Source organism: Trachypithecus francoisi, unplaced genomic scaffold (genome assembly GCF_009764315.1).
Source record: "Trachypithecus francoisi isolate TF-2019V2 unplaced genomic scaffold, Tfra_2.0 Lachesis_group12, whole genome shotgun sequence".
Taxonomy (NCBI): Eukaryota; Metazoa; Chordata; class Mammalia; order Primates; family Cercopithecidae; genus Trachypithecus; species Trachypithecus francoisi.
Genome location: NW_022681457.1, coordinates 68828816 through 68855369, shown reverse-complemented (window position 1 = coordinate 68855369; position 26554 = coordinate 68828816). Strand labels below are relative to the sequence as shown.

At 54.6% G+C, this 26554-nt stretch overlaps 3 protein-coding genes across 4 annotated transcripts; 1 reads left to right on the top strand and 2 right to left on the bottom strand.

Annotated features, from left to right (window-relative positions):
• Window positions 1–469: 469 nt before the first annotated feature.
• On the bottom strand, window positions 470–3105 carry ZFP36 (ZFP36 ring finger protein). The gene is made up of 2 exons (XM_033226168.1): window positions 2950–3105; window positions 470–2140 (listed from the first exon to the last, which is right to left on the bottom strand). Exons 1-2 carry the CDS (start codon window positions 2989–2991, stop codon window positions 1184–1186), a joined length of 999 nt encoding a protein of 332 aa, XP_033082059.1. The 5' UTR covers window positions 2992–3105; the 3' UTR covers window positions 470–1183.
• On the top strand, window positions 2140–25064 carry PAF1 (PAF1 homolog, Paf1/RNA polymerase II complex component). The gene is made up of 15 exons (XM_033226167.1): window positions 2140–2918; window positions 18943–19315; window positions 19833–19862; window positions 19961–20053; window positions 20364–20485; window positions 20586–20652; window positions 20749–20850; window positions 20934–21039; window positions 21117–21185; window positions 21267–21370; window positions 21456–21572; window positions 21677–21805; window positions 24118–24223; window positions 24341–24431; window positions 24510–25064. Exons 2-15 carry the CDS (start codon window positions 19269–19271, stop codon window positions 24920–24922), a joined length of 1596 nt encoding a protein of 531 aa, XP_033082058.1. The 5' UTR covers window positions 2140–2918; window positions 18943–19268; the 3' UTR covers window positions 24923–25064.
• Window positions 9259–18815, bottom strand: MED29 (mediator complex subunit 29). Of its 2 annotated transcripts, none has more exons than XM_033226171.1 (4): window positions 18494–18815; window positions 17618–17676; window positions 16527–16611; window positions 9259–12366 (listed from the first exon to the last, which is right to left on the bottom strand). In XM_033226171.1, exons 1-4 carry the CDS (start codon window positions 18770–18772, stop codon window positions 12124–12126), a joined length of 666 nt encoding a protein of 221 aa, XP_033082062.1. In that variant the 5' UTR covers window positions 18773–18815; the 3' UTR covers window positions 9259–12123. The 2 variants fall into 2 exon arrangements, with proteins under 2 accessions (XP_033082062.1, XP_033082061.1); XM_033226170.1 differs by having other exon boundaries at window positions 16504–16611; window positions 18494–18794.
• Window positions 25065–26554: the final 1490 nt, after the last annotated feature.

Here is a 26554-nt window from a genome sequence, read left to right as displayed (position 1 = left end):
AACCCGCTTCCCCAACATCCAGAAGGTGTGGAAGCCCCCCCGGAACCCCTAATCCCGAAACGGGTTCCGCTACCCCAGGCTGCCCCGCCCCGCGCCCGCCCCCGCTCGCTCTGGGCGCGCGCCCCGGCACATTCCGTCCTCCCCACCCGGCCCCTCCCGCCTCCCGCGGCCCCGTGGGGACGGAAACATTCAGTCCCCGCCCGCGCCCGCCCGAGAGCTGGGTCAAGGAGCCCGGCAGGACGGGAGCGCAGCGCCCCCGACGCCCGGGAACTGGCTCCCCCGGTTCCCATCTGGTGACCTCACCTGGTCCCACCCTTTCAGGTGAACTGCCAGGCTCGATGACGTCACTTCCTGCCAGGTAAGCGCCGCGGGGCTCGGAGAAGCAGCGTTGACTGCACCCAGCTTCCAAAAAGTCACCCTCTCCCTCCCCATTCCTGTCTCTAGACCGCGAAGAAGCCAGGATCCCAGCTTACACTCAGATCGTTTATTTAAAAATGCCCCAAAACACAAAAATAGACTTTTAAGGTAACAATATATATTACTAAATATATTATAGTCTACTTATAATAATTATACCGTCGTTTCCAATATTACAAAAAAAGAGAAAGAAAAATACAAGGGAAGCAGACGACCCAATATATATAAATACTATAAAATCATATTAGAATAAATAAAGTCGTCATAAATAAAGGGTCCATTGATTTATGGGTGGGGTTTGGCAACGGCTTTGGCTACTTGCTTTTGGAGGGTAATTTGAGCACCAGGATTCCCCCTCAGGAGAGGTTCCGGTTACCAGGAGACACTGGAACCTCAGGTCTATAAAAACTGGAGGGGCAGTGAAGGCCTGTTATTCACAGCACATAAGATTCTATGAGACAGATTTGGGCAGGGAAGAGGTGGGGGAGAGGGCTCATTGCCTCCCTTAAATATGCTACATTTTTTTTTTTTTTTTCCAAAAACCTCAGAAGACACTCCATACCCCACCACCATGAATACTGAGCTTGCACACTTGGGGACCTGCCCCAGTGTGAGGTCAGGGGAGTGGGTTAATGCATTCTGGAAAAGGGGGTTACTTGATTACTGTTCCTCAAGTCCCCATAGCCCTGGGGTCCATGCAGAGACCACAGTGCAACAGACGTGGCTCTGCGCTGAGATCCAGCTGATCTGACCGGGCAGTCACTTGTCACTCAGACACAGAGATGCGGTTGAAGATGGGGAGTCGCCGGGGGGCTGCCGCGGGCTGGGGTGGTGCAAAAACCCCCGCCTCGAAGACAGGAGAGTCAGAGCCCCCCAGGCTGCTGCCGCTGCTGGCATATTCATCAGGGTCGGATCCCAGGGACTGTACAGAGGGGGTCCGAACCAGGCCACCCAAGGGCCCCCAGACGCTGACAGGAGTGGCCCTTCGGCAGGAGGGGCAACAGAGTGAGCTGGGGTCTCTTCGAGCTACGGGGGTACCAGGGGCAGCAGAGAAGGCAGAGGGTGACAGTGGAAGGTCCCCATGTGGTGGCGGGGAGCTGGAGGGCGAGAAGGAGCTGGAGGACAGGGAAGGGCCGACCAGGCCTGGTGGTGGTGGTGAGGGCCGGCGGCCGGAGGGCAGGCCGGAGAAGCTGATGCTCTGGCGAAGCACAGGAGGGTGGCCTGGGGCCGCCAGGTCTTCGCTGGGGTTGTGGATGAAGTGGCAGCGAGAGCCGTAGGGGCAGCGGCCCTGGAGGTAGAACTTGTGGCAGAGTTCTGTCTTGTACTTGGGGTGGCGATTGGCCTGGCGCAGCTCGCCCAGGCCATGGGCAAACTGGCACTTGGCCCCGTAGCGGCAGCGTCCACTCTCTGAGAAGGTCCGACATAGCTCAGTCTTGTAGCGCGAGGGGGTGGTGGAGGTCGCAGTGGGTGAAGTGGGTGAGGGTGACAGCTCGGGGCCCAGGCGGGGAGCCAGCGGTGCGAAGCCAGGGGGTGGGGGCACCCAACCACAGCTGCGGCCTTCCACCAGGCTGGTGGAGCGGCCAGGCAGGCGGGAGGTGACCCCAGACGGGCTGGCGTCGGAGGGGCTCAGGCTCCAGAGTCCCGAGGAACCCCAGGCTGGGCTGGACTCAGTCCCTCCATGGTCGGATGGCACCGGCACGTCAGGGCTCAGCGACAGGAGGCTCTGCGGAAATGGGTCGGTTAAGGTACCTGAAAATGCAGGGCGACGCCCCACCCCAGCTGCAGGGAACTAGAGCTTGCCAGGCCGGTTTGTGGGCTCCTGGCCTGAGCCCCACCCGCCTGCAAAAACCCCTGGGTTCCAGATGCCAGGAGCCCAGATTTGGAGGTTCTGAGTTTACCCACGACCGAGGCCTTATCCCAAGGGACCCAGGAATCCCGGCTTTCCCGGCTGGACCAAGAGGGGGCCCCGAAGTCAGGGCACACCACTTTTTCCCAATTTTGGGTGTCTTGCCCTCCCCAGATATGACCCACGCGTCGGGATCTCCAGTTTCACAACTGGAGGAACCGGGCAAAGTTGACCCAGGAGTCCGAGTGGCTTCGGTTTTAGGGTTCTCAGAGAACTACGGTCAGGGACTGGAGAGACAGAAGTCGGATCCCCCCCACCCTGAGACTTCAGCCCCAGAGACGCCTCCGCGCAAAACCACGCCTTCAGCAACGACTAGGGGTGAGCCAGGTATGGGGGCCATTTCCGCCTCCAGGCAGTCTAGGTCTGAGAAAAGTTCTCCGACTTTCCACTCGCACGGGCCGCCCCACCCATGTTTGGGCCAAGAGCCGGGAGTCGTGGGCTCCATTTTCACCTCCAAATCACCAAGCTGCTCTGAGCGGGAGGCAGGGGCCCCAGGCTGGAGGGCGCGGCGCTAGGGAGCCCCAGTTGGAGAAGAGAGGCAAGCGTCCCGGGATGGAGTTTGCGGCACTAGAGAGCTGGGGAGTCAAGCGTGCAGGTACCGGGGGTGCCGTGCGGCGGGGACTCACCTCATAGATGGCAGTGAGATCCATGGTGTAGCGGTTGGCCATTAGAGGGGAGTCGGCCGAGAGTCAGAGCGCTGAAGTCAGGCTGAGGCTGGCAGGGAGAGCCGGCTACTTAAACAGCAGGCACGGGGCGGGGCCTGGGCCAGGGGCGGGGCAGGAGGGGCGCTTCCCGGACGCGCGCCCCCGGCGCAGCCCGGCTGGCCCTGGACTGGTTCCCTTCCGCCCAGCCCTGGGCCAGGACGCCCCTAAGCTTGGCCGGTGGACAGCCGCGACCGGGCGGGGAGTGCGTGGGGAAAGGGTGGGGGTCGCGGTGGGGGTGCGGATCGGGGGGGCGCCTGCCCAGTTTTCAAAGCTGGAGACTGAGGCGTGTAGAAGGAAACTGGGGCGGAGGTGGGGGCAGGGCTTCAGGGGCAATTGACAAGGGCAGAGGCCCGATGGGGGTGCGCGTGCGACACAGACGGACGGGGGCGGGGAGAGACACGCAGAGGGGTACAGACAGACAGGGAGAGAGGCAGAGAGAAAAACAGAGAGACACACACATCGAGAGACACATACAGGGAGAGATAGGGTGAGGAGGGGAGGGACGGTGAGGAGACAGAGACAGTCCCAGAGACAGATTCAGAGGGAGAAGAGGGTTGGGAGGATCACAAAAAGAAACAGAAAGGGGCTGAGCGCAAGTGGCTTACGCCTGTGATCCCAGCACTTTTTGTGTTTTTCTTTCTTTCTTTCCTTATTATTATTTTTTTAGAGACGGGGTTTCCCTATGTTGCCCAGGGTGATCTTCGCCTCCGGGACTCCAGGGATCCTCCCACCTCGGCCTCCCAAAGAGCTGGAATTACAGGTGCGAACCACCAAGCCCGGCCAATCCCAGCACTTTGAGAGGGTGAGGCAGGTGGAGTACCTGAGATCAGGAGTTCAAGATCAGCCTGGGCAACAGTGAGACCCCATCCCTACAAAAAATACTATTTAAAAAAATTAAAAAGAAAAACTGGACAAAAAGGAGAAAGACTGTGAGAACAAGTACTTACAGAAAGAAATCTGCTGAGCAAAGTGCCAAGAAAGAGCCAGCAGGCCTTGGAGGGGAATCCTCTGAGAACTGCCTGCCTTGTGTTGTCTCACTCCTAAACAGCCCAGACAGATGAGACCTGGACTGCTCTCCCTCCCCCCACTTGCTGGGGTTGGGTGGGTGAGTGAGTGGGTTGGGGTCCAGGATACCTGGCAAGGCTGAAAAGGGGCCTCCTTTCCCAAGTCACAGGGCGGCTCTAGCCCCTCATCCTCAGGCAGATGATCTCTTCTAGGCTGAGTTAAGGAGAACTCACCTAGGCTGAGTTCTAAGTGCTTTACGCACGTTAATCCTAACGCCAGGTGGTATGCCTATTTAAGGCAGGAGGAAACCAAAGTGAAGTTACTCTCCTGCCTGGCTCACACCTGTAGCCCTAGCACTTTGGGCACCCAAGGCGGGCGGATCACTAGAGCTCAGGAGTTGGAGACCAGTCTGGGCAACATGGTGAATCCCCGTTTCTACCAAAAATACAAAAATTAGCTGGATGTGGTGTCGCACACCTGTGGTCCCACTACTGGGGGGCGGGGAGGGAGCAGGCTGTGATGGGAGAGTCGCTTGAACCCAGGAGGCGGAGGTTGCATGACCTAAGATCCCGCCACTGCACTCCAGCCTGGGCCACAGAGTGAGACTCCCTCTCAGGGGGGTAAAAAACATTACTCTTCTAGTTCGAGCTAGCAAATGGCAGAGGCCTCATACCAGGGCCTGAAATTATGTTGAGGTTTGCCCTCTAAGAAAACTCAAGATTGGCAAGGTGGAGGTCTTTCACTATAATGGATGGTTGCATTGATTGAAAGCTGTTTTAAGCTTTCAAAAAGAAAAAAAAAAGGGTCATCCCCAGTTGATGGCTGGATGGGCCTCTTACAGTGGGGTGTGCCTTCAGACTACATTTTCCTTTTTTTTTTTTTTTTTTTAAATTTTGAGACGGAGTGTCGCTCTGGCGCCCAGGCTGGAGTGCAGTGGGGAGATCTCTGCTCACTGCAAGCTCCGCCTCCCGGGCTCACGCCATTCTCCTGCCTCAGCCTCCCGCATAGCTGGGACTACAGGCACCCGCCACCAGGCCTGGCTAATTTTTTGTATTTTTAGTAGAGACGGGATTTCACCGTGTTAGCCAGGAGGGTCTCGATTTCCTGACCTCGTGATCCACCCGCCTTTGAGAGACGTGATTACAAAGTGCTGGGATTACAGGTGTCAGCCACCGCGCCTGGCCCAGACTACATTTTCAAGGATCATTCCCCACACTGGCACATCTTTTGTTATCAAAGGGTTGCCCTAAGTGAAAACCCTCTTAAGATCTGGAAAGACAATTTATTTTTTAACGGGTGTTGGAGAGCTGGCTGCCCTGAGTGAAAATGCGGGGGTAGAAATCATTGCCACAGTGCGCAGTTATAATGGTGGAAAGTTCATTCTTGCAGGCTGCGGGCTTGTATTAAGGTGGGGAGATTCTGCCAGGCTCCACGTCGACCTGCTTCGTCTGAGAGCGGCGGGGGGGAATCCCTGGTGCGGCGCTTGCTGAGGGGCCTTCCCGGGCCGGTCTCGTGAGCTGGGCGGGCCGCGGGCGGCTCTGGCACGGTTGTGGCCTCCTGCTCGCCTGTGACTCACTCGCAAGGGGCGGGGGAGTGGGGGCTTCCTGGAAGCCGTGACGAGGAGATTCAGCCCGGACACTCGGGTTCCTCTCCTGTAACCAGGGCTCCCGTCTCCTGTAAACAGAGCCCCGAGGATAACGGGGAAAAAGGGGGGAGGAGGGGGACCTGGGACCCGCCTCTCGGCCGAGCTCCAAATCCTTACACAGCCTATAGGACTGAGGCGGGGAAAGGGGAGTGGGGGGCACCCTTGGGTCTGCGGAGGCCGGCTCAGCTCGGGCTGCGATCGATCCTGGAGGAGGGATTCCAGTTTCTACTCCCTGGATACTGGGAGCATTTCCCATCCCTGAGTCAGCCTGTCCCCCTCCTCTCTCCCATCTGCTGAGTCATCGCCCCGAGTCAGGACTTTTGGGATAGGGCCATTCTCAAAGGAGGGGGATCCTTTGCTCGCAGAAGGACTGGTCCTCCACCTCCCCAAACCCACAGACCTGGGGACCCAGGAGCCAAGGCCTCAGTCCCTCCTCCCTCGCAGTAACCCAGGGGCCTGAGTCCCCAGCCCCTCCTCCCTCAGACTCAGGAGTCCAGGCCCCCAGCCCCTCCTCCCTCGGATCCAGGGGTCCAGGCCCCAACCCCTCCTCCCTCAGACCCAGGGATCCAGGCCACCAGTCCCTCCTCCCTCAGATCCTCAGGCCCCCTGAGACCCCAGCCCCTTCTCCCTCAGACCCAGGGGTCCAGGCCCCCAGCTCCTCCTCCCTCAGATCCAGCGGTCCAGGCCCCTAACCCCTCCTCCCTCAGACTCGGGAGACCCCCAGCCCGTCCTCCCTCAGATCCAAGAGACCAGGCCCTCAGCCCTCCCCCCAGGTCTCGGGCGTCCCAGGCCAGGACGAAGTTCACGGCAGGACTCCTCCCTGCTCCCCACGTAGCCAGCGGGAAAATCCGCGGCCCCAGCGGCGGCCGGGAATCCCCTCTGGAATGACGGTGGGGAAGGGGATGGCCGGGGTCCCCCGCGGGGCGCTGGGGCCAGTCCTGGGCGGGCGAGAAGAGAAGGAAAGGGGCGGAAACCAGAGAGGCTAAAAATACAGCCAACACTTCCTGCCTAGGGGGAGGGGAGCGGAGAGCAGAGTTTCCAGAAAAACAAGCGGGGACGGGAAACGCGGGGGTGTGAGAGCCGGCCGAGTGCGCGGGCGAGCTGGGGACCGTATACCCGAGGCACGTGTGCCCGCGCCGTGTGTACGCCTGGCGTGATTGCCTGGGCCTGATTGGGCGTGGCCAAGGGCGGGGCTGGCCGAGTGTACCCCGGCCTGCGACTGCGTGGGCGGCGGGCCGGGCTAGCCGGCATGTGTACCCCCTTGTGTGAACAGTGTGTGTGCTTGCGGGTGCAAAGGTGCGCCTTGGCATCTGGGGGTGAGAGATCCGGTGTGCCTGGGTATGCAGTGGGGGAAGGTGAGGGGCACAAGTGTGCCCAGTTTCCTGTGAGAAGGCTGTGTGCATACAATCCCGCATGACTTGGCTGTGTGAATCAATGTGTGAAACCGCCTGTGTGATCGACTGTACCGTGTGTGCTTTGGCCATCTCTGGGTGTGGGGTGGATGCTCTGTTGTAACTGTACTGCAATTTGTCTTTGAGGTGACATTCTTAAGAACATGAGGTTTTCATCCCCACCTGCTTATCTGTGTGTTGCTCTGAGCCACTGTGGGATCTGCAGTGACTAAGTGTGTGTAACTCAGCGCAGGTGCCTGGGTGAGGGAATGACTCTGCCCTCCCCCGTGTCTGAGGCTCTGTGCACACACAACTTCGTGTGTGTGTGTGTTGCTTTGAGACGGTCTCGCTCTGTTGCCCAGGCTGGAGTGCAGCGGTACAATCTCGGCTCACTGAAGCCTCGACCTCCTGGGCTGAATCGATCCTCCCACTTCAGCCTCCCAGGTAGCTGGGACTACAGGCACGTGCCACCACACCTGGCACACACATTTGAAGCTGTGTCAGCATCCATGACTTTGCAGCTGTGGCCGTGCGCAAGGCCTTTGTGGCTCAGTGTGTCTAGTCCCCAGATGTGTGAATAGTGTTCACGTATGTCCACGTCCTTTGTCGTGGGCGTCTGAGACTGCATGTGCAGATCACAGTAGGCCAGCGTCTGAATGCAGTTCCTGTGGCCCAAGTCACAAGGCAGTGAAACTGATGAACTTTGGTTTCTGACGTCTACAGCCCGCGTGATGGGGCGAGTAGCTGGCGAGCTCCCCCCCTCCATGTCACCGTTCTTGTGTCGGCCTCCGTGGGCAGAGCAGACGTGCAGACACTAGCACCTGAGAAGCTGGGGCAGGGCCAATGAGGCTGCCTCTGATAGTGCTGGGCTAAGGACAGGGCTGAGTCAGCCTGTGATGGGCAAAGTCTGCGATGGGGTGAGAGATAGCTTATCGGGTTAAGTGGTGGTTAGAGGGTTGTTTGTGTATTCATGTGGCTGGGTCGCTCCCTGAAGGTATCTGTCTGTGGGACTGTCAATGGGATGGGGTCCCTGGGGGGCACCATGACTGTAGGATAGTAGGTTAGCTCTGCAGGGGGGCAAGCATGCTGTGTGCCCGAGTCCCCACTGTTTTGTGGTGGCTGTGCACCTCACATCCACCCCCTCCCTGGAGCGTGCAGTGTGCACCAGACTGTGTAATCTCCCTCTGGGTTTAGTTATCTAGCAAAGCTAAGTCCTCACCAAGGCCCTCTGTGACCTGTCTGGATTTCCTCTCCTATCCCTGCTCCCTCATTGTGCCCAAGCCTCCTTTTCATGTGTTCCATAAACCCCAGCACATTCCTGTCCCAGGTCCCTGGCACTTGCAGTTCCCTCTGTCTGGAGCACTCTTGCCTGGATGTGTGGATGTCCCCAAGCTTATTCCCTTTCCTTTGGGGCTGCTCTAATACCGTCTTCTCAGTGAGGCCTTCCTTGACCTCTGTCAAGAATTTAAAAAAATAGGCCGGGCGCGGTGGCTCAAGCCTGTAATCCCAGCACTTTGGGAGGCCGAGACGGGCGGATCATGAGGTCAGGAGATCGAGACCCTCCTGGCTAATACAGTGAAACCCCGTCTCTACTAAAAATACAAAAACTAGCCGGGCGAGGTGGCGGGCGCCTGTAGTCCCAGCTACTCGGGAGGCTGAGGCAGGAGAATGGCGTAAACCCGGGAGGCAGAGCTTGCAGTGAGCTGAGATCCGGCCACTGCACTCCAGCCTGGGCGACAGAGCGAGACTCCGCCTCAAAAAAAAAAAAAAAATAATAATAATAATAATAAACAAAAGGCCTGGCGTGGTGGCTGGTGGCTGGTGCCGGTGCCGGTGCCTGTAATCCCAGAATTTTGGGAGACTGAGGCGGGCAGATCACTTGAGGTCAGAAGCTCAAGACCAGCCTGGCCAACATGGTGAAAACCCGTCTCTACTAAAAATATAAAAATTAGCCGCGCGTGGTGATGCACTCCTGTAATCCCAGCTAGTCGGAAGGCTAAGGCAGGAGAATCACTTGAACCCAGGAGGCGGAGGTTGCAGTGAGCCAAGATGGCGTCATTGCACTCCAGCCTGGGCGAAAGAGTGAGACTCATCTCAAAAATATATAAACAAGAAAACCCTTGTCATCTATTTAATAATAAATACATGGAACATATATAAGCTGTAATGAATGCTCACAAAACCACAGTCCAACTTTTCTCAAACTTTTAATGTTTTTCAATAAAGTAACACAATTCTCCATATGCAGATATTACATTGCATGTTAGATTTGCTCCTAAGTATGTTTTTTAATTATACATTTCCACTTTTTTTGGGTCAACTGAATTACACTGAAAAAAAGGAGTATTTTGCTTGTGTAAACACCTCCGCTTCTTTTTTAAAAAAACAGGGTCTCCGTCAACCAAGCTGGAGTGCAGTGGTGCAATCACAGCTCACCGCAGCCTCGACCTTTCAAGCTGAAGGCATCTTCCCACCTCTCAGCCTCTGAGTACCTGGGAATCTGGGCACGCACCACCACACCTGGCTAATTTTTCAATTTTTTTTGGCAGATACGGGCTTTTGCTATGTTGCCCAGACTGGTCTTGAAATCCCGGGCTCAAGCCATCCAACTGCCTGCATCTCCCAAACTGATGGGATTACAGGCCTGGGCCACTGTGCCTGGCCCCAACATCTCCACCTCTCATCTCACTTTTCTGCTTTAATTTTTCACCATCTGATATGTTTTACTTTTATCACATTTACTGTCTCTCACTAGAGTATCAGCTCCACAAATACAGGGCTTGGGCACAAGATACCCAGTACGTTTGCTGAGTGAATGCAACTTCCTGGTGCCCACCTCCACCCTGTGCCTGGTAAATGTGCATCTATCACCCCACCACGCACTGAGCGCCTCTGTGGCCTCCCTGGGTGTGGTTTTAAGCATTGGTAGCCCCTGTATCATGGGTGCTGGGCTATCAGGCCCCCACCTGTGTGTGATGTTGTGTTGACACCACCTGGGAGGGCCAGCAGTCCCTGTCTTGTGTGTGTGCTCATGGACTGACATCTCCACCACTGCTGGTGGGCTCTGCTAGGGAAAGGGTTAGTGGTTTTCAGTTGTATGCAAGATAACTGTATCATGTTGGGTGGGACTATGACTATGCTATCATACTTATTTGGAGATTAAGTGTGGTTAAGGAGATGTGTGAAGGTGCCCAGATGACAATGACTAGATGGTCAGTTTTTTATTTTTTTGAGACACAGTCTTGCCCTGTCGCCCAGGCTGGAGTGCAATGGTACAATCTTGGCTCACTGCAACCTCTGCCTCCCAGGTTCAAGCGATTCTCCTGCCTCAGCTTCCCGAGTAGCTGGCATTACAGGCATGTGCCACCACGCCTGGCTACTTTTTTGTATTTTTAGTAAACATGGGTTTCACCATGTTGGCCAGGCTGGTCTTGAACTCCTGACCTTGTGATCCGCCCACCTCGGGCTCCCAAAGTGTTGGGATTACAGCTGTGAGCCACTGCACCCAGTCCGATGGTCAGTTTTGTGTGTCAACTTGGACGGGCTACAGTCCCGGTTATTCAATCAAACACTCATCTAGCTGTTGCCATGGAAGTGTTGTAGATGTGATGAAAGTTCACAATCAGTTGACTTTAGATAAGGAAGATTATCCTACAAAATTGGGGGATTGGGTAGAAAACTGATTCAATTAGATAAACGGGCAAAACTGAGGCTTCCCTGAAGGAGAAATTCCTCTTAGGGACAGTGCTTCAGCCTTCCTTCCTGCCCTACATGCTCGGGCACTTCAAGGAAGAACAAGGGAAGGAATTTCCTGGGACACACATGGCTGGCCATTTCCCAGTTTTCCAGTGTGGGGACTTGGGCTCAGCATGAATCACAGAGGTATCCATGATCCTGGGGTTTCCTTGCAGACATGGGGTCCAGGACAGGAGGCCACTGAGTGGGAATGTGGGAACCATGGCACAGAAGACACTGGGTGGGGCAGTTCTCCAACCAGACTGAGTCACTTGAGGCTTTCACACCCCAACATCTGAGCCTGGGCTGGTAGCTCCGCCCTGCACTTGCTCAGGCCTGAAGGCCAAGGCTGAACTTCCTGAAGCTCCCAGGGAAGGAGGGAGTCTGAGGGGGCACTCCCTCCTTGAAGCCCCCTCCCCAGTGCCTGCTTCCCGGAGCTGGGGCTCAGGCGCCTGGGTTCTTCCCCAGGACTGATGACTCACTGCGGCTGGGGCCTTTTCACTTCTCCTTTGGGGCTAAAAATACTGGGACCCAGGCATCCAGCTGGGCCAGCCTTGCCACAGATTGCACAACGCCCCTCACTCAAGTTCCGCTGACGCAGGCTTGGGTGGGGGCCTGAGTTGCTCCCTGCTCAAACCTGTGGAGCTCAGAGCCTGGGCCCCTCCACTGCTCCTCTCCTAGGCCAAGACCCTGGGGTCTGGGCTGACATGTGAGCTGCTGGGGGACTCTGGGCTTGGCTGTGGCCCCTGGAAATGATGTCCCTTCCCTTAGCCCCAGATAACCCGGGGTGCTGGCTCCCTGCATAGACACAGATTCCTAGTTAGGAGCTGGGGATAGAAGACAGCTAAAGGAGACTAGTCAGAGAGAGACATAGGACTATGGGGAGAAACACATTAACAGGAACACAGAAACAAGGACAAAAAGAGACAGGATGAGAGAGAGACAACTGTAATAGAGACAGAAGAGTGGTGCACAGAGACCACCTCCCAGCTGGAGACAGTCAGGAAGGAATGAGGGAGAGGGGACAGCCAGGGTTCCACACCCAGGCCAGGTTGAGGGAGGGCCTGTGGAACAGAGAGGTCATCAACACACACAGTCCAAAGTCTACCCTGGGCTAGGAGGGGGAGCAGGAAGAAGGGGCAGGGAGGCAGGGACCCGGCCTGCGAGCTCCCTGTCGGCCTCTGCTGCCCCCTGCTGGCTCCCGCCGCAGTGCTCAGGCAGGAAAAGAGAGGAGGCTGCTGTGTTTAGGCCCAGGATGCTTTTCATTCCCTTTGCACACCACCCTCCAACCACTGCCTGCCCCACTCCCTGCCCCCCACTTCACAGGGTGCCCCCAGGGCCAGCAGGTGGTGCAGGTGTCTTGCCCGTGACCTTGTTGGCACAGTCCAGCAGGGCGGTGTGAATGTCCTTGGCACAGGAAATCTGGGCTTTGATGACCGCCAGGTACTGTGGGTAGGGGAGGCTGTCAGGCTGCACTGCGTCGGGCTTGGTGGCTGTGGGCACCAGCGTGGGAGAGTGCTTGGCACTGTCACAGCTCTGTGACAGGCACTCATGCGCCAGGCGCTGTGGACAGGCAGGCAAGGGGACAGCATCAGCTCCACCCCAGGTCATTCTACCCCACCCCAAGGGCCAGCTGGGGGTTGTCGGCTTGGCCTCTGGATTTCCCAGGTCTTGGAGTCAGAGGTTGGCCCTGCCAGTCACTTGCTGGGGAACCTGGAGGCATGGCGGCTACTCTTTTCTGAGCCTCAGTTTCCTCTTTGGAAAACGGGTTTAATAACCACCTCTTCCTACCTCATAAGGTGAGAACAGTGAGAGCAGGTGTGTGAAACACAGGCACAGATCCTGGCACACCGTTTAAAGTGCCAAGAAATGTTAGCTACTATTATTGTTACTGCCCCAGTTCCAGGTCTGGTGTTGGCAGTGGCATCTCGGATGGCGCCCGCCCCTGGTTTGCCGCCTGCTTCTCTGGCTACTCTAGGTACTACTGTCTTTTTTTTTTTTTTTTGAGATGGAGTTTCAGTCTTGTCGCCCAGGCTGGAGTGCAATGGCGTGATCTCAGCTCACTGCAACCTCTGCTCCCTGGGTTCAAGTGATTCTCCTGCCTTATCCTCCCGAGTAGCTGGGATTACAGGCGCCCGCCACCAAGCCCGGATAATTTTTTTGTATTTTTAGTAGAGATAGGGTTTCATCACATTGGCCACGCTGGTCTCAAACTCATTACCTCAGGTGATCCACCCGCCTCAGCCTCCCAAAGTACTGGGATTACAGGTGTGAGCCACTGTGCCCAGCCCTTTTTCTTTTTGGAGACAGAGTCTTGCTCTGTTACCCAGGCTGGAGTGCCGTGGCGCCATCTCGGCTCACTGCAACCTCCACCTCCCGGGTTCAAGAGATTCTCCTGTCTCATTCAAGTAGCTGGGATTACAGGCGCATACCATCACGCCTGGCTAATTTTTGTATTTTTAGTAGAGACAGGGTTTCGCCATGTTGGCCAGGCTGGTCTCGAACTCCTGACCTTGTGATGTGCCCGCCTCAGCCTCCCAAAGTGCTAGGGTTACAGACATGAACCAGTGCTCCTGGCCAGCTCTAGGTACTTCTTTTTTTTTTTTTTTTTTTTTTGAGGCGGAGTCTCGCTCTGTCGCCGGGACTGGAGTGCAGTGGCCAGATCTCAGCTCACTGCAAGCTCCACCTCCCGGGTTTATGCCATTCTCTTGCCTCAGCCTCCCGAGTAGCTGGGACTACAGGCGCCCGCCATCTCGCCCGGCTAGTTTTTTTGTATTTTTAGTAGAGACGGGGTTTCACCGTGTTAGCCAGGATGGTCTCGATCTCCTGACCTCGTGATCCGCCCGTCTCGGCCTCCCAAAGTGCTGGGATTACAGGCTTGAGCCACCGCGCCCGGCCTTTTTTTTTTTTTTTTTTTGAGACGGAGTCTCGCTCTCCCGGGCTGGAGTGCAGTGGCCGGATCTCAGCTCACTGCAAGCTCCGCCTCCGGGTTTACGCCATTCTCTTGCCTCAGCCTCCCGAGTAGCTGGGACTACAGGCGCCCGCCACCTCGCCCGGCTAGATTTTTGTATTTTTAGTAGAGACGGGGTTTCACCGTGTTAGCCAGGATGGTCTCGATCTCCTGACCTCGTGATCCGCCCGTCTCGGCCTCCCAAAGTGCTGGGATTACAGGCTTGAGCCACCGCGCCCGGCTCTAGGTACTTCTTACACTACCTAAGGGTAGCCATTCCCAGGCCCCATCTTCTCTCACTGTTCAAGCCCTCCCAGAGCTGTCACAGCCACACACACCACTCAGTATCCCCCTCTGCACCAATGGTGCCCACACTGTCGCCGGCCTCCCCCTGACATTCGTAGGGCTCTTATGCTCCCCAAAACTGCTTCTCCTAGGTCCCTGTTTCAGGGACAGTCCTCCATTCTAAACCAGAGCCCTGGGCCTCATCCCAGAAATGTTAGCTCCTTCCAGCACACCAGTCCTGTGGGCCGCATACAAAGCCCTGCACGCGAAGCCTCTCAAGTTCCCCCAGTCTTCCCCATTTCCTCATGGCCCCGCCCTGGTGGAGCCCAGTCCAGGCATACTTGGATCATGCCATGGCTGCGTCCTTGGGCTCCTGCCTCCAGTCTCAGCCCCTTGAACCCACCCCTCATTTGCCAGGCAGAGGCATATTCCTAAAAAGCAGATAGGTCCATGTTCTTCCCTGCTTGAAACCCTCCATGCCTCCCCAGTGCCCGTAGGATTATATTCAAAATCCAGCAAGCTCCTATGCCTACCACACCTCAGCCAGACTGAATTACTTGATGTTCCTAAAACAAATTTAAAGCAAATATTATTCCCTCCAGTTGGAACATGGTTCTGACACAACTAAGCTTCTCAACCTCTCACTTTTCCTTCAAAACCCAGGACAGGCCAGGCACAGTGGTCTGTAATCCCACTTTGGGAGGCTGAGGTGGGTGAATTGCTTGACCCCAGGCATTCAAGACTAGCCTGGTCAACATGGCAAAACCCCATCTCCACAAAAAATACAAAAATTAGCCAGGCATAGCGGCGCATGCCTGTAGTCCCAGCTACTTGGAAGGTTGAGGTGGGAGAATCACTTCAGCCCAGAAGTAGAGGCTGCAGTGAGCCGAGACTGTGCCACTGCAGTCCAGCCTGGGCGACAGAGTGAGACTCTGACTCAAAAAAAAAAAAAAAGGACCAGGTGCAGGTAGCTCACACCTGTAATCCCAGCACTTTGCAAGGCCGAGACGGGCGGATCACAAGGTCAAGACCATCCTGGCCAACGTGGTGAAACCCCGTCTCTACTAAAAATACAAAAATTTGCTGGGCGTGGTGGTGCGTGCCTGTAGTCCCAGTTACTCAGGAGGCTGAGGCAAGAGAATCGCTTGAACCTGGGAGGCCGAGGTTGCAGTGAGCGAAATTGCGTCACTGCACTCCAGCCTGGCGACAGAGTGAGACTCCGTCTCAAAAACAGAAAAGGCTGGGTGCAGTGGCTCATGCCTGTAATCCCAGCACTTAAGGAGACTGAGGCGGGTAGATCACTTTGGGGCCAGGAGTTCAAGACCAGCCTGGCCAAAATGGTGAAACCCCGTGTCTACTAAAAATATAAAAATGAGCCAGGCGTGGTAGTGTGCACCTATAGTCCCAGCTACTTGGGAGGCTGAGGCACCAGAATCACTTGAAACCAGGAGGAGGAGGCTGCAGTGAGCTGAGATGGTGCCACTATACTCCAGCCTAGGTGACAGAATGAAGACTGTCCCCACCTCGTCTCCCCGACAAAAAAAACCAGTCCAAAATAATGATGATACCACAGTACACATTTGCCATATGCCCAGTATCATGTTAAGTAGTTTACATGCATAATCTAAGTTTTCCTGGAAACTCCATTTTCCTAAGGAGGAACCCAGAGGTCAGAGGTAGAGATTGTTGGTGCATCTGACTCCAGAGGCTGTATTCTTAGTCACTTGCCCTCCTCTCAACTCCTGCCCCTCTTCCCTTCTTTGTTTCAGACCTGGTCAGATGTGCTCTCTAGCAGTAGCCTTCCCTAAGCCACTCTCTTCCTTTTTTTTTTTTTTTTTTTTTTGAGGCGGAGTCTCGCTCTGTCGCCCAGGCTGGAGTGCAGTGGCCGGATCTCGGCTCACTGCAAACTCCACCTCCCAGGTTCACGCCATTCTCCTGCCTCAGCCTCCCGAGTAGCTGGGACTACAGGCGCCCGCCACCTCGTCCGGCAAGTTTTTTGTATTTTTTAGTAGAGATGGGGTTTCACTGTGTTAGCCAGGATGGTTTCGATCTCCTGACCTCGTGATCCGCCCATCTCAGCCTCCCAAAGTGCTGGGATTACAGGCTTGAGCCACCGCGCCCGGCCGCCACTCTCTTCCTATCCCCACCCAGTGCTTCCACTGCTGAGATTTCTGCATCCCAGCCCTGATCCCTCTGCCTGTGCCTCCCCAATCATAACCCTAACCACTCTGGCCTAAGCTTCTCCTATCACAGCACTGACCACTCTGAGCTGTCACTGTTGAGGGGTGTGCTTATTATTCCACTCAACTGAAAGCTCTGTGAGGGCAAGGATCAGAGCAACCCCGGGTCCTCAGTGTTGGTGGAAGCACAGGTCTGGCCCACAGGAGGTCCCCAGTTGAGTGCGAGTTGACTGACTGACTGAGGGTTTCTGAAGACCCCGGAGACTGGGACAGGGCTGTCGTTACCCCGTGTCCAGAAGGCTTCTCACCAGGCAGAGCTCCAGCTGGTCACAGAGTGCGTAGAACTCCTCCAGGCACTTGTCAAAGCGCTGTATGGGTCCATCACTGCTCTTTCTACAGACCAGGAAAAAAGGATGTCTGAAGAATTGATTTCTAATCTCTGGGACACCAGTATCTACCCAACCAAGTGTCCAACAGGAAACCAGGTACAGGCCCAGGGGATCTGAAGTAGTGGTTGAAAACTGGTGGGGTTTAAAAAAAAAAGGAGGCTGGGCACGGTGGCTCATGCCTGTAATCCCAGCACTTTGGGAGGCTGAGGTGAGCAGATCACCTGAGGTCGTCAGGAGTTCGAGACCAGCCTGGACAACATGGTGAAACCCCATCTCTACTAAAAATACAAAAATCAGCCAGATGTGCTGGCACATGCCTGTAGTCCCAGCTACTTGGCAGGCTGAAGCAGGACAATCGTTTGAACCCAGGAGGCAGAGGTTGCAGTGAGCCGAGACTGTGCCACTGCACTCCAGCCTGGGCGACAGAGCAAGACTCTTATCTCCAAAAAAAAAAAAAAGAAAAGAAAAGAAATAAAAGGAAAAGACTGGTTGTGATGGTTCATGACTGTCATTGCAGCACTCTGGGAGGCCAAGGTGGAAGGACTGTTTGAACCCAGGAGTTTGAGACCAGCCTGGGCAACATGGCAAGACCCTGTCTCGACAAAACAACAAAAATAAAATAAAATAAAATAGGAGGAGTGATTCGTGAGGCTGAGGGGATCGCTAGAGGCTAGGAGTTTGAGACCAGCCTGGGCAACACAGCAAGACTCTGTCTCTATAAAAAATCTTACAACTTAGCCAGGCATCTGTAGTCTGTAGCCATGCCTGTAGTCCTGGCTACTTGGGAGGCAGAGGCAAGAGGATCACCTGAGTTCAGGTGTTCAAGACTGCAATGAGCCAAGATCGTGCCACTGTATTCCAGCCTGGGTGACAGAGGGAGACCCTGTCTCAAAAAATAAATAAATAAATAAATAAATATAGGAGGTGAGGTGGGCAGGGAGGAGAAAGAAAGATGAATTTCAAAGACTGGGGAGGCAACAGAATATCCTGGGAAAGGGGGCTGCACTCACTGTCCGTTGTCGATGTTAGTGTTCTGAATCAAGTTTTGTGCTGCAACCTTCATCAAGGTCTAGTCAAAACAAAAACAAAACACGTGGGAAATGGAAAAACAAAAGGGAACACTCTTCCTTAAGATCACTCAATCTCAGGTCTTCTTTTCAACTGACACCTTCCCTCCTGACTTTCCAAATACTTGTTTCTATTCCTATAGCTGTCACCACTCCATCCTCCCAGAGGCCCGCTCTCACCTGAGCTTCTCACCAATAATCTAAGCGTCCTCCCTCACCTATCAATCAAGGGCAGAATCTCGGTATAAGCCAGTCCTCTCCTCAGGCTTTAACGACCAGAGCTCAGTTCTCCTTTAAACAACCCCTCACTCCTCCGGCCAGTCCCAGCCTCAACATCAGCGCTGATTCCATCATCTCTGCCGAGCTTCGCTTAGGTCTCGCATAAAACAACAGGTTTTTTTTTTTTTTTTTGACGGAGTCTCGCTGTGTTGCCCAGGCTGGAGTGCAATGGCACGATCTCGGCTCACTGCAACCTCCGCTTCCTGGGTTCCACCGATTCTCCTGCCTCAGCCTCCCGAGTAGATGTAATTACAGGTGCGCGCCACCATGCCTGGCTAATTTTTGTATTTTTAGTAGAGACGGGGTTTCACTAGGCTGGTCTAAAACTCCTGACCTCAAGTGATCCGCCCGCCTCAGCCTCCCAAAGTGCTGGGATGGCAGGCATGGGAACACAGGCGTGGGCCACCGCGCCAGGTCAAAACAGCAGGTTCTACTTCTCTTTCTACCTAGCACTCTCTACAATTAACCTGGCCCTCGGCCCGCCCCTCTGAAGTTAGACTACCAAATGCAGTTTGCTTCTCGCTGCTTAAGGCCAATCACCTGTAGACTCTCCTTCAGCTGCGGGATGAGCATCTTATAACGCTGCACAGGATCGAAGTCCTGTTGCTGTTGCTGCAGCAGGCCGCTCTGGGCAGGGCCCACCAGTTGTGCTGGCGGTTGCGGCTGCTGCTGGGGACCCGGGCCGCCAGCTGAACTAGAACCCGATACACCAGCAGCTGAGGAAGCCGCTGAAGCTTGCTGCTGGGATGCAGCCATCTTCCTCGCGTAGACCGCTGGAAGTGCGTCACAACTGCGTCTCTCCGCGTTGCTGTTCAGCATCCCTATTTCTAGTCCCCATTTGCTAGTTATCCCGCCTCCCAGGCAATTAAGCCAATGGAAGGGAAGGAGGTGCTCCTACGTTACGTTACTCTCAAATCCGAGGTCCAGACTGAGATATCTTTTCACCAATCACAGAAGCATCTCTCTCCCTTGCTCCGCCCTTCACCCAGACGCTCGCCAATCCGTGTGTGGTTCCGTTCCGGACTTCATTTCCCCGAAGGCGTCGCGCCCTGAGGAGCCCCCGTTGGGTCCTCAGCGTCTTGGCGGCAGTTGGTGGAACAGGAGCTTCAAGTCCGTCCCTGGTGCTGCCTGCGAGTTCACCTGAGTCTCGCTGGAGCACTGCTTGCCCGCCCACCTCATCTTAACCCACTTTCCGCGGGGAGCGGCGCCAGCCTGGGCCTGCCTTGGATCAGGCGTCCCCTGAAGTCGGCACGCCCCTCCGCGTCCCCCTTCGGCTCCGCTAGGACCCCGTCCGGGCTGCCGTCGCCTCGTCGCTATGGCGCCCACCATCCAGACCCAGGCCCAGCGGGAGGATGGCCACAGGTAGGCGCCACGGTTTTCTGTTTCAGCAAGGCGGGGGATCGGGAGAGGGTTTCTGCTGGACAACGTGACCAGCCCCCAGGTCTGCCCCTGACGTCACGGAGCGCTCACCTTTGACGAAGGGGGCGGGTTCCTTCTGAGATTCAGGTGTTCCCCTCCTCCCCGCCGTGCACTTCAGGGATTAAGGTTTTGGAGACTTTCCAGAAGAGATCCTTCCAGTCAAGCGTTTGAAGACCCCTCTTCCAAAGACGATTGAGTACATGGTTCTTTATTAAAGCACTTGAAGCCATCCCCTGCAAAAGGGATTGAGCACTTGGCCTTGTTCATTAGCGCTTTTGGGGGCTCTTCCTAAATAAGTTGAACATTTGTCTCCCTCCGTTAAAGCATTTGGACACCCCCCACCACCAAAAGAAACCAGCATTTGTCACCCCTCCTTCTACTTTTTGAAAGGTTGGGGACCTTTTTCATTCTCCTGTCAATCCCGTCCTCTCCACCTATCACTGTCTTTCTTCTCCACTAGGCCCAATTCCCACCGGACTCTGCCTGAGAGGTGAGCCTCACTGTGCTTTCCCAGGAGTGGTGGGGCAGTGGGGCTGGGAGCAGAGGTGGGACAGCGGGGACCCACTTTTGAGCCACTAACGTTCCTAGGTCTGGAGTGGTCTGCCGAGTCAAGTACTGCAATAGCCTCCCTGATATCCCCTTCGACCCCAAGTTCATCACCTACCCCTTCGACCAGAACAGGTGAGACTAAGCAATGGGAAAACTATTCAGGTATGAGTTATTTGAAGGCAGGGGCTGCTTGTCTCGTCGGCTGCTGTTTGCTCAGGGCCTAGCACAGTACCTGCCTAGCACATAGTAGTAGCTGCTCAATTGTTAATGAATGGAGCAAGCAGTGTCCAAGTCCCTTCCCACTGGGGAGCCAGCTTTCAGACTCCGCCATGGGGGACACGTCATTCTGAGTTCCTCCCCAAAGAAGCTTCGCTTCTGAGAAGCAGGGCTGTGAGGGGTGAAGCTGGAATCCAGACACCACAAGAGGTGTTTCCTCACCCAGGTTTGTCCAGTACAAAGCCACTTCCTTGGAGAAACAGCACAAACATGACCTCCTGACTGAGCCAGACCTGGGGGTCACCATCGATCTCATCAATCCGGACACCTACCGCATCGACCCCAATGGTGTGTGGGGAGACAGGGAGGGTCTGCTCTAGGGCAGCAAAGGACCTGGGCCTCCTTCATGGTCCTCCTTCCCCCCTCCCCCTGCCCCGCTCTCCTCTAGTTCTTCTAGATCCAGCTGATGAGAAACTTTTGGAAGAGGAGATTCAGGCCCCCACCAGCTCCAAGAGGTGAGCAGGTAGCAAATGGGTACTGGGGACTGGCTCCGGTGGGCCCTACAAGCAGGAGGGCGGTGGGGTTCTGAGGCACCTGATTTCCTACCCCAGATCCCAGCAGCACGCGAAGGTGGTGCCATGGATGCGAAAAACAGAGTACATCTCCACTGAGTTCAACCGTTACGGCATCTCCAATGAGAAGCCTGAGGTCAAGTAAGTTGCAAACAGGAAGAGAGGGAAGGTGGAGATGCCAGGTGTGTCCAGTGGCCCCTAAAAGCCTTTTTCTTCATTCCTAGGATTGGGGTTTCTGTGAAGCAGCAGTTTACTGAGGAAGAAATATACAAAGACAGGGATAGCCAGATCACAGCCATTGAGAAGACTTTTGAGGATGCCCAGAAATCAGTAATTGAGGGACTGGGATGGGGAGAGGTAAGGGTATGGCTGCAGAGCTCCTCCTCACCCTGTTTTTGTCCCACCAGATCTCCCAGCATTACAGCAAACCCCGAGTCACACCGGTGGAGGTCATGCCTGTCTTCCCAGACTTTAAGGTCAGGCCCAAGGTGGGAGGTAGAAAGGGACAGCCTATTTGTGCCTGTTCCCATCTAACCCCAATGCCTCCATCTCCCTAGATGTGGATCAATCCATGTGCTCAGGTGATCTTTGACTCAGACCCAGCCCCCAAGGACACAAGTGGCGCAGCTGCATTGGAGATGATGTCTCAGGCCATGATTAGGTAGTCAGTCCTGCTGCCCACCTTGGCCTGCTCCTTGCTGCCTTTTGTCCTCACACTTCATTGCCACTCCTTTTCCCCCAACCAGGGGCATGATGGATGAGGAAGGGAACCAGTTTGTGGCCTATTTCCTGCCTGTAGAAGAGACGCTGAAGAAACGAAAGCGGGACCAGGAGGAGGAGATGGACTATGCGCCAGATGATGTGTGCGTGGGTTGGGGTTAAGTTTTGGGGAATGGGAAGTTTTGGAGATTGGGATTGGGATAGGGATAGGAAGGAAATGGGACTGAACCTGTGCCCTTATCCTCAGGTATGACTACAAAATTGCTCGGGAGTACAACTGGAACGTGAAGAACAAAGCTAGCAAGGGCTATGAGGAAAACTACTTCTTCATCTTCCGAGAGGGTGATGGGGTTTACTACAATGAGTTGGAAACCAGGTACCCAGCACGCTCCTATCTGATTAGCCTGGATCTGTGCTTCTTAAGACCCTGGGGCGTGCAAGAGCCATGCTGGAGGCCCTTTGTACCTAATAATTTGTCATACACATTGGTAAACAAGAACAGCAGATGTCTGATCATGCACATGAGCTGGACTTGGTTCTAACAGGAGAAGCCAGAAAAGAAAATCTTTTTTTTTTGAGATGGAGTGTCGCTCTGTTGCCCAGGCCAGAGTGCAGTGGTGTGATCTCAGCTCACGGCAACCTCCACCTCCTGGGTTCAAGTGATTCTCCTGCCTCAGCCTCCTGAGCAGCTGGGATCACAAGCGTGTGCCAGGATGGCCAGCTAATTTTTTTTTGCATTTTTAGTAGAGATGGAGTTTCACCATGTTGGCCAGGCTGATCTTGAACTCCTGACCTCAGGTGATCTGCCTGCCTCGGCCTTCCAAAGTGCTGGGATTACAGGTGTGAGCTATCGCGCCCAGCCAGAAAGAAAATCTTAATGCAGAAGACATTTAGAGCTTTTGTGCAGGGTAGAGGGCCAAGTTTCCCAGTATTAGTAACAGACTTCATGTGAAAGTAAACATTGCCAAAGTATGGAGTAATATATAAAATTAGCATAATTTTTTTTTAATTTTTTTTGAGACAGAGTCTTGCTCTGTCGCCTAGGCTACAGTGCAGTGGTGCCATCTTGGCTCACTGCAACCTCTGCCTCCCGTGTTCAAGAGATTCCCCTGCCTCAGTCTCCTGAGTACCTGAGTAGCTAGGATTACAGGTGCCTGCCACCACACTCAGCTTTTTTTTTTTTTTTTTTTTTTTGAGACGGAGTCTCGCTCTGTTACCCAGGCTGGAGTGCAGTGGCGTGATCTCCACTCACTGCAAACTCTGCCTCCCGGGTTCACGCCATTCTCCTGCCTCAGCCTCCCGAGTAGCTGGGACTACAGGCACCCGCCATCATGCCCAGCTTTTTTTTTTTTTTTTCCAGACGGAGTTTCGCTTTTGTTGCCCAGAGTGCAATGGCGCGATCTCTGCTCATAGCAACCTCTGCCTCCCAGGTTCAAGCCATTCTCCTGCCTCAGCCACTGGAGTAGATGGGATTACAGGCATCGCCACCACACCCGGCTAATTCTGTATTTTTAGTATAGACGGGGTTTCTCCATGTTGGTCAGGCTGGTCTCAAACTCCAGACCTCAGGTGGTCCACCTGCCTCAGCCTCCCAACGTGCTGGGATTATAGGCATGAGCCACTGCGCCCGGCTAATTTTTGTATTTTTAGTAGAGACGGGGTTTCATCATCTTGCCCAGGCTGGTCTTGAACTCCTGACCTTGTGATCCACCCACCTCGGCCTCCCAAAGTGTTGGAATTACAGGCGTGAGCCACCGCACCCGGCCAGCATGAATGTTTTAAATGAAATGCTTAATACTCACATTCAAAAATGTGACCCCAAAACTCTTCTCTGATGGCTGAAAGTTTACTGCTATGCCAGCACCTCTGGTGTAGAGTCGGGAAGTCTTAAGTTTCTGTTTAAAGCAGAGATTACAAGAACTGACCCTGTAGGCCAGGCAGGAAATGTAAAAGAGCAGTGGCGTGGTAGCATCTGAGTGACCTGGAGTTCTGGGCAACCATGGAGGGCATGATGTCACTTCCAGCCCACTGTTGCTATGCTGTGGATCCAGAAATTCCTATCTTCCAAAAGCCCCAAATTCAGATGATTCTCCTGGTTTCTCAAAGTGTTGTTAACTAATTCACGTATACAGTAATGCACTGCATGTTTCAGTCAACAATGGACTGCTTATGATGGTCCCTTAAGATAGAATACCGTGTCTTGACTGTACCTTTTCTATGTTTAGATATACAAATACTTACTATTGTGTTACAATTGCCTGCAGTATTCAGTACAGTCCCATGCTGTACAGCTTTGTAGCCTAGGAGCAATAAGCTACACCATTACAGCCTAGGTATGTAGTAGGCTATACTGTGTACATTTGTGTAAGTGCACTGTATGATGTTCACATGATGTATTTCTCAGAATGTGTCCCTGTTAAGTGGCCCATGCTCATATTTATGTAAATACACCATAAAACGCACACAGTGTAGGGCAACCAAACTGGTGCCATGGGAGCCATCCTTCCTTTCCCCTGCCCTCAATACCTTGAGCTTAGTTGCCCGTATTCAATCTGTATTTACTCCCATTTACTCTAAGTATTGATGGGGAACCAAGTCAGACCAGACCCCTCACTGGGAGGCGGGGGAGTGGGAAGTGTGTCTTTAACTGCATCTTCTACTTCTCTCCTCTAAATTTACCCCCTGCAGAGTCCGCCTTAGTAAGCGCCGGGCCAAGGCTGGGGTTCAGTCAGGCACCAACGCCCTGCTTGTGGTCAAACATCGGGACATGAATGAGAAGGAATTGGAAGCTCAGGTAACAAGCACCACTGGCCCAGAGCACCCATGGCAGGGAGGGTGGTGGTTGCAGGTGAGGAGGGGGACAAACAACAGAACACCCTCCTTCCCCTCATTCCAATCTTGCTGCTTCCAGGAGGCACGGAAGGCCCAGCTAGAAAACCACGAACCGGAGGAGGAAGAGGAAGAGGAGATGGAGACAGAAGAGAAAGAAGTTGGGGGCTCAGGTAAATCTGGACAGGCCAGACTCTGGGAGCCCTGGGAAGTTGGAAAAGTGGGTCTCACCTCTCTCCACTCCCTTCCAGATGAGGAGCAGGAGAAAGGCAGCAGCAGTGAGAAGGAGGGCAGTGAAGATGAGCGTTCGGGCAGCGAGAGTGAACGGGAGGAAGTTGACAGGGACGAGGCCAGTGACAAGAGTGGCAGTGGTGAGGACGAGAGCAGCGAGGATGAGGCCCGGGCTGCCCGTGACAAAGAGGAGATCTTTGGCAGTGATGCTGATTCAGAGGACGATGCTGACTCTGATGATGAGGACAGAGGACCGGCCCAAGGTGGCAGTGACAATGATTCGGACAGCGGCAGCAATGGGGGTGGCCAGCGGAGCCACAGCCGCAGCCGCAGTGCCAGTCCCTTCCCCAGTGGCAGCGAGCACTCGGCCCAGGAGGATGGCAGTGAAGCTGCAGCTTCTGATTCCAGTGAAGCTGACAGTGACAGTGACTGAGTCCCAGGGCATTCAGGGCTGGTTCAGACACTATTATGAGCAGGATGGCACTTTTCTAGTGGTCTATTTGTGAGCCTTTCACTTGTTTATTCCCCACCCCCGAACCTTTGCTGTTAATAAAGTCAACTTCTCTTTACTTTCCCTCCCAGCCCCTATGATGTCATTCAGCCCAGCACACACCTCCCCCAACCCCGAGGTGCTCAAGGATCTTGGCTTGAGGCTTAGAAACACAGGCCAGAGGCAGGGCCAATGGCTTCCCACAAAATGTAGCACAACGAAGGTCAGAATTTTTTTTTTTTTTTTTTCCAAAATAAGCCCAGACCATTAAACAAGTGAAACTCCAACAAATAAGTCTTCTCCAACAGCGAGAAAAACTGTACAGTTACTCAAAGCTGATTCTGCCAGTGGGGCTGGGGACAGAAGTGGGTGGGGAGGACGAAATCATGGAGGGCCTGGGGAGGGGGCTGGAGCGGGAGAGGGTCAGGGTCCTGCCCATCAGAGTGGGGCCGCCTGCGTCCTGCACACTCTGCTGTCAGGTGGGGTGGGCGGCAGCTCTTGCCTCCCTGTGTGTGTGAGACGGTGTCCCTCACCATCTCCCAGTGCCAGGCACAGTCAGCTCACCCTGATGGAGAGTGAACTAGACAGGACAGGCTGGGGAGAGGGGAGGGTCCCATGAGAGGGACACCCTGCTGATTCCAAACGAGGTGGCCCATCCATCCCACTTCCTGCAGCTAGTGGGAGGGGGACTGGAGAAGCCCTGGGAGATTGAGGGGATGAGCAAAGGCACAGAAACATGGAGGGCCGGGGTGGGGGACTTGCATAGGTTGATGAGTGTGCAAGAGGTACATAAATAAACCTGACACCCCACCCAGCCCGGCACTGGGAGAGGAAGTGGGGACCCAGAGCCAGGTTCCCAGGGCCACCCTTACCCCCTGGCTTCTTCCCCCTCCCTGGGCTCAGAGCAGAGGGAGGTCCACAGACCAGGAGGGTGGGGGCAAGAAGGTCTGGGGAATGGGGTGATAGTGCAGGGAGGGTGGTGGTTTTAAAATTTTTTTTTTTGGTTTTTTGTTTTTTTCCCAACATTTTGTATCTTTAATAACATACACAATGGTTACCAGCCATATTCATAACAAAAGTTATTCATAAAATGTATCTAAAAATAACATTTTTTTTCCTTTTCGGTGTGAAAAGCTTGAGAATGTCCCAGTGGGGAGGGTGGGCTGAGGGGGAGGAGGGCGTTGAAGAGGGAGACCCTGGCTTCCCCGCAGTCTGAACCCCCAAATCCCCTCCCTCCACCTGGGCCCCAACACAACCCCTCATTAGGAATAGGGACCAGACAGTCTGTCAGACTCTGGGACTGGGACAAATCTCTGGGTTATGATATAGTGTTCCACTTAAGTGAGGTCATGACATAATGGGGGAAGGGGAAAGGCTGAAAGAAAAGGGAGGGGCTTAGGGAAAAACCCAAAAACCAAACAATCCCCTTTCCCTTATTCCTGACTCCCAAGTATCACCAACCAGACCTGGGAGCAGAGAAGGGTGTGTGTGTTCGTAGGGAAGGGGACGTTAAGGCAACAGACTTCCTGACCTCACTGGCCACCCTGGCTGCCCACCTCCAACCTCTTCATCTGG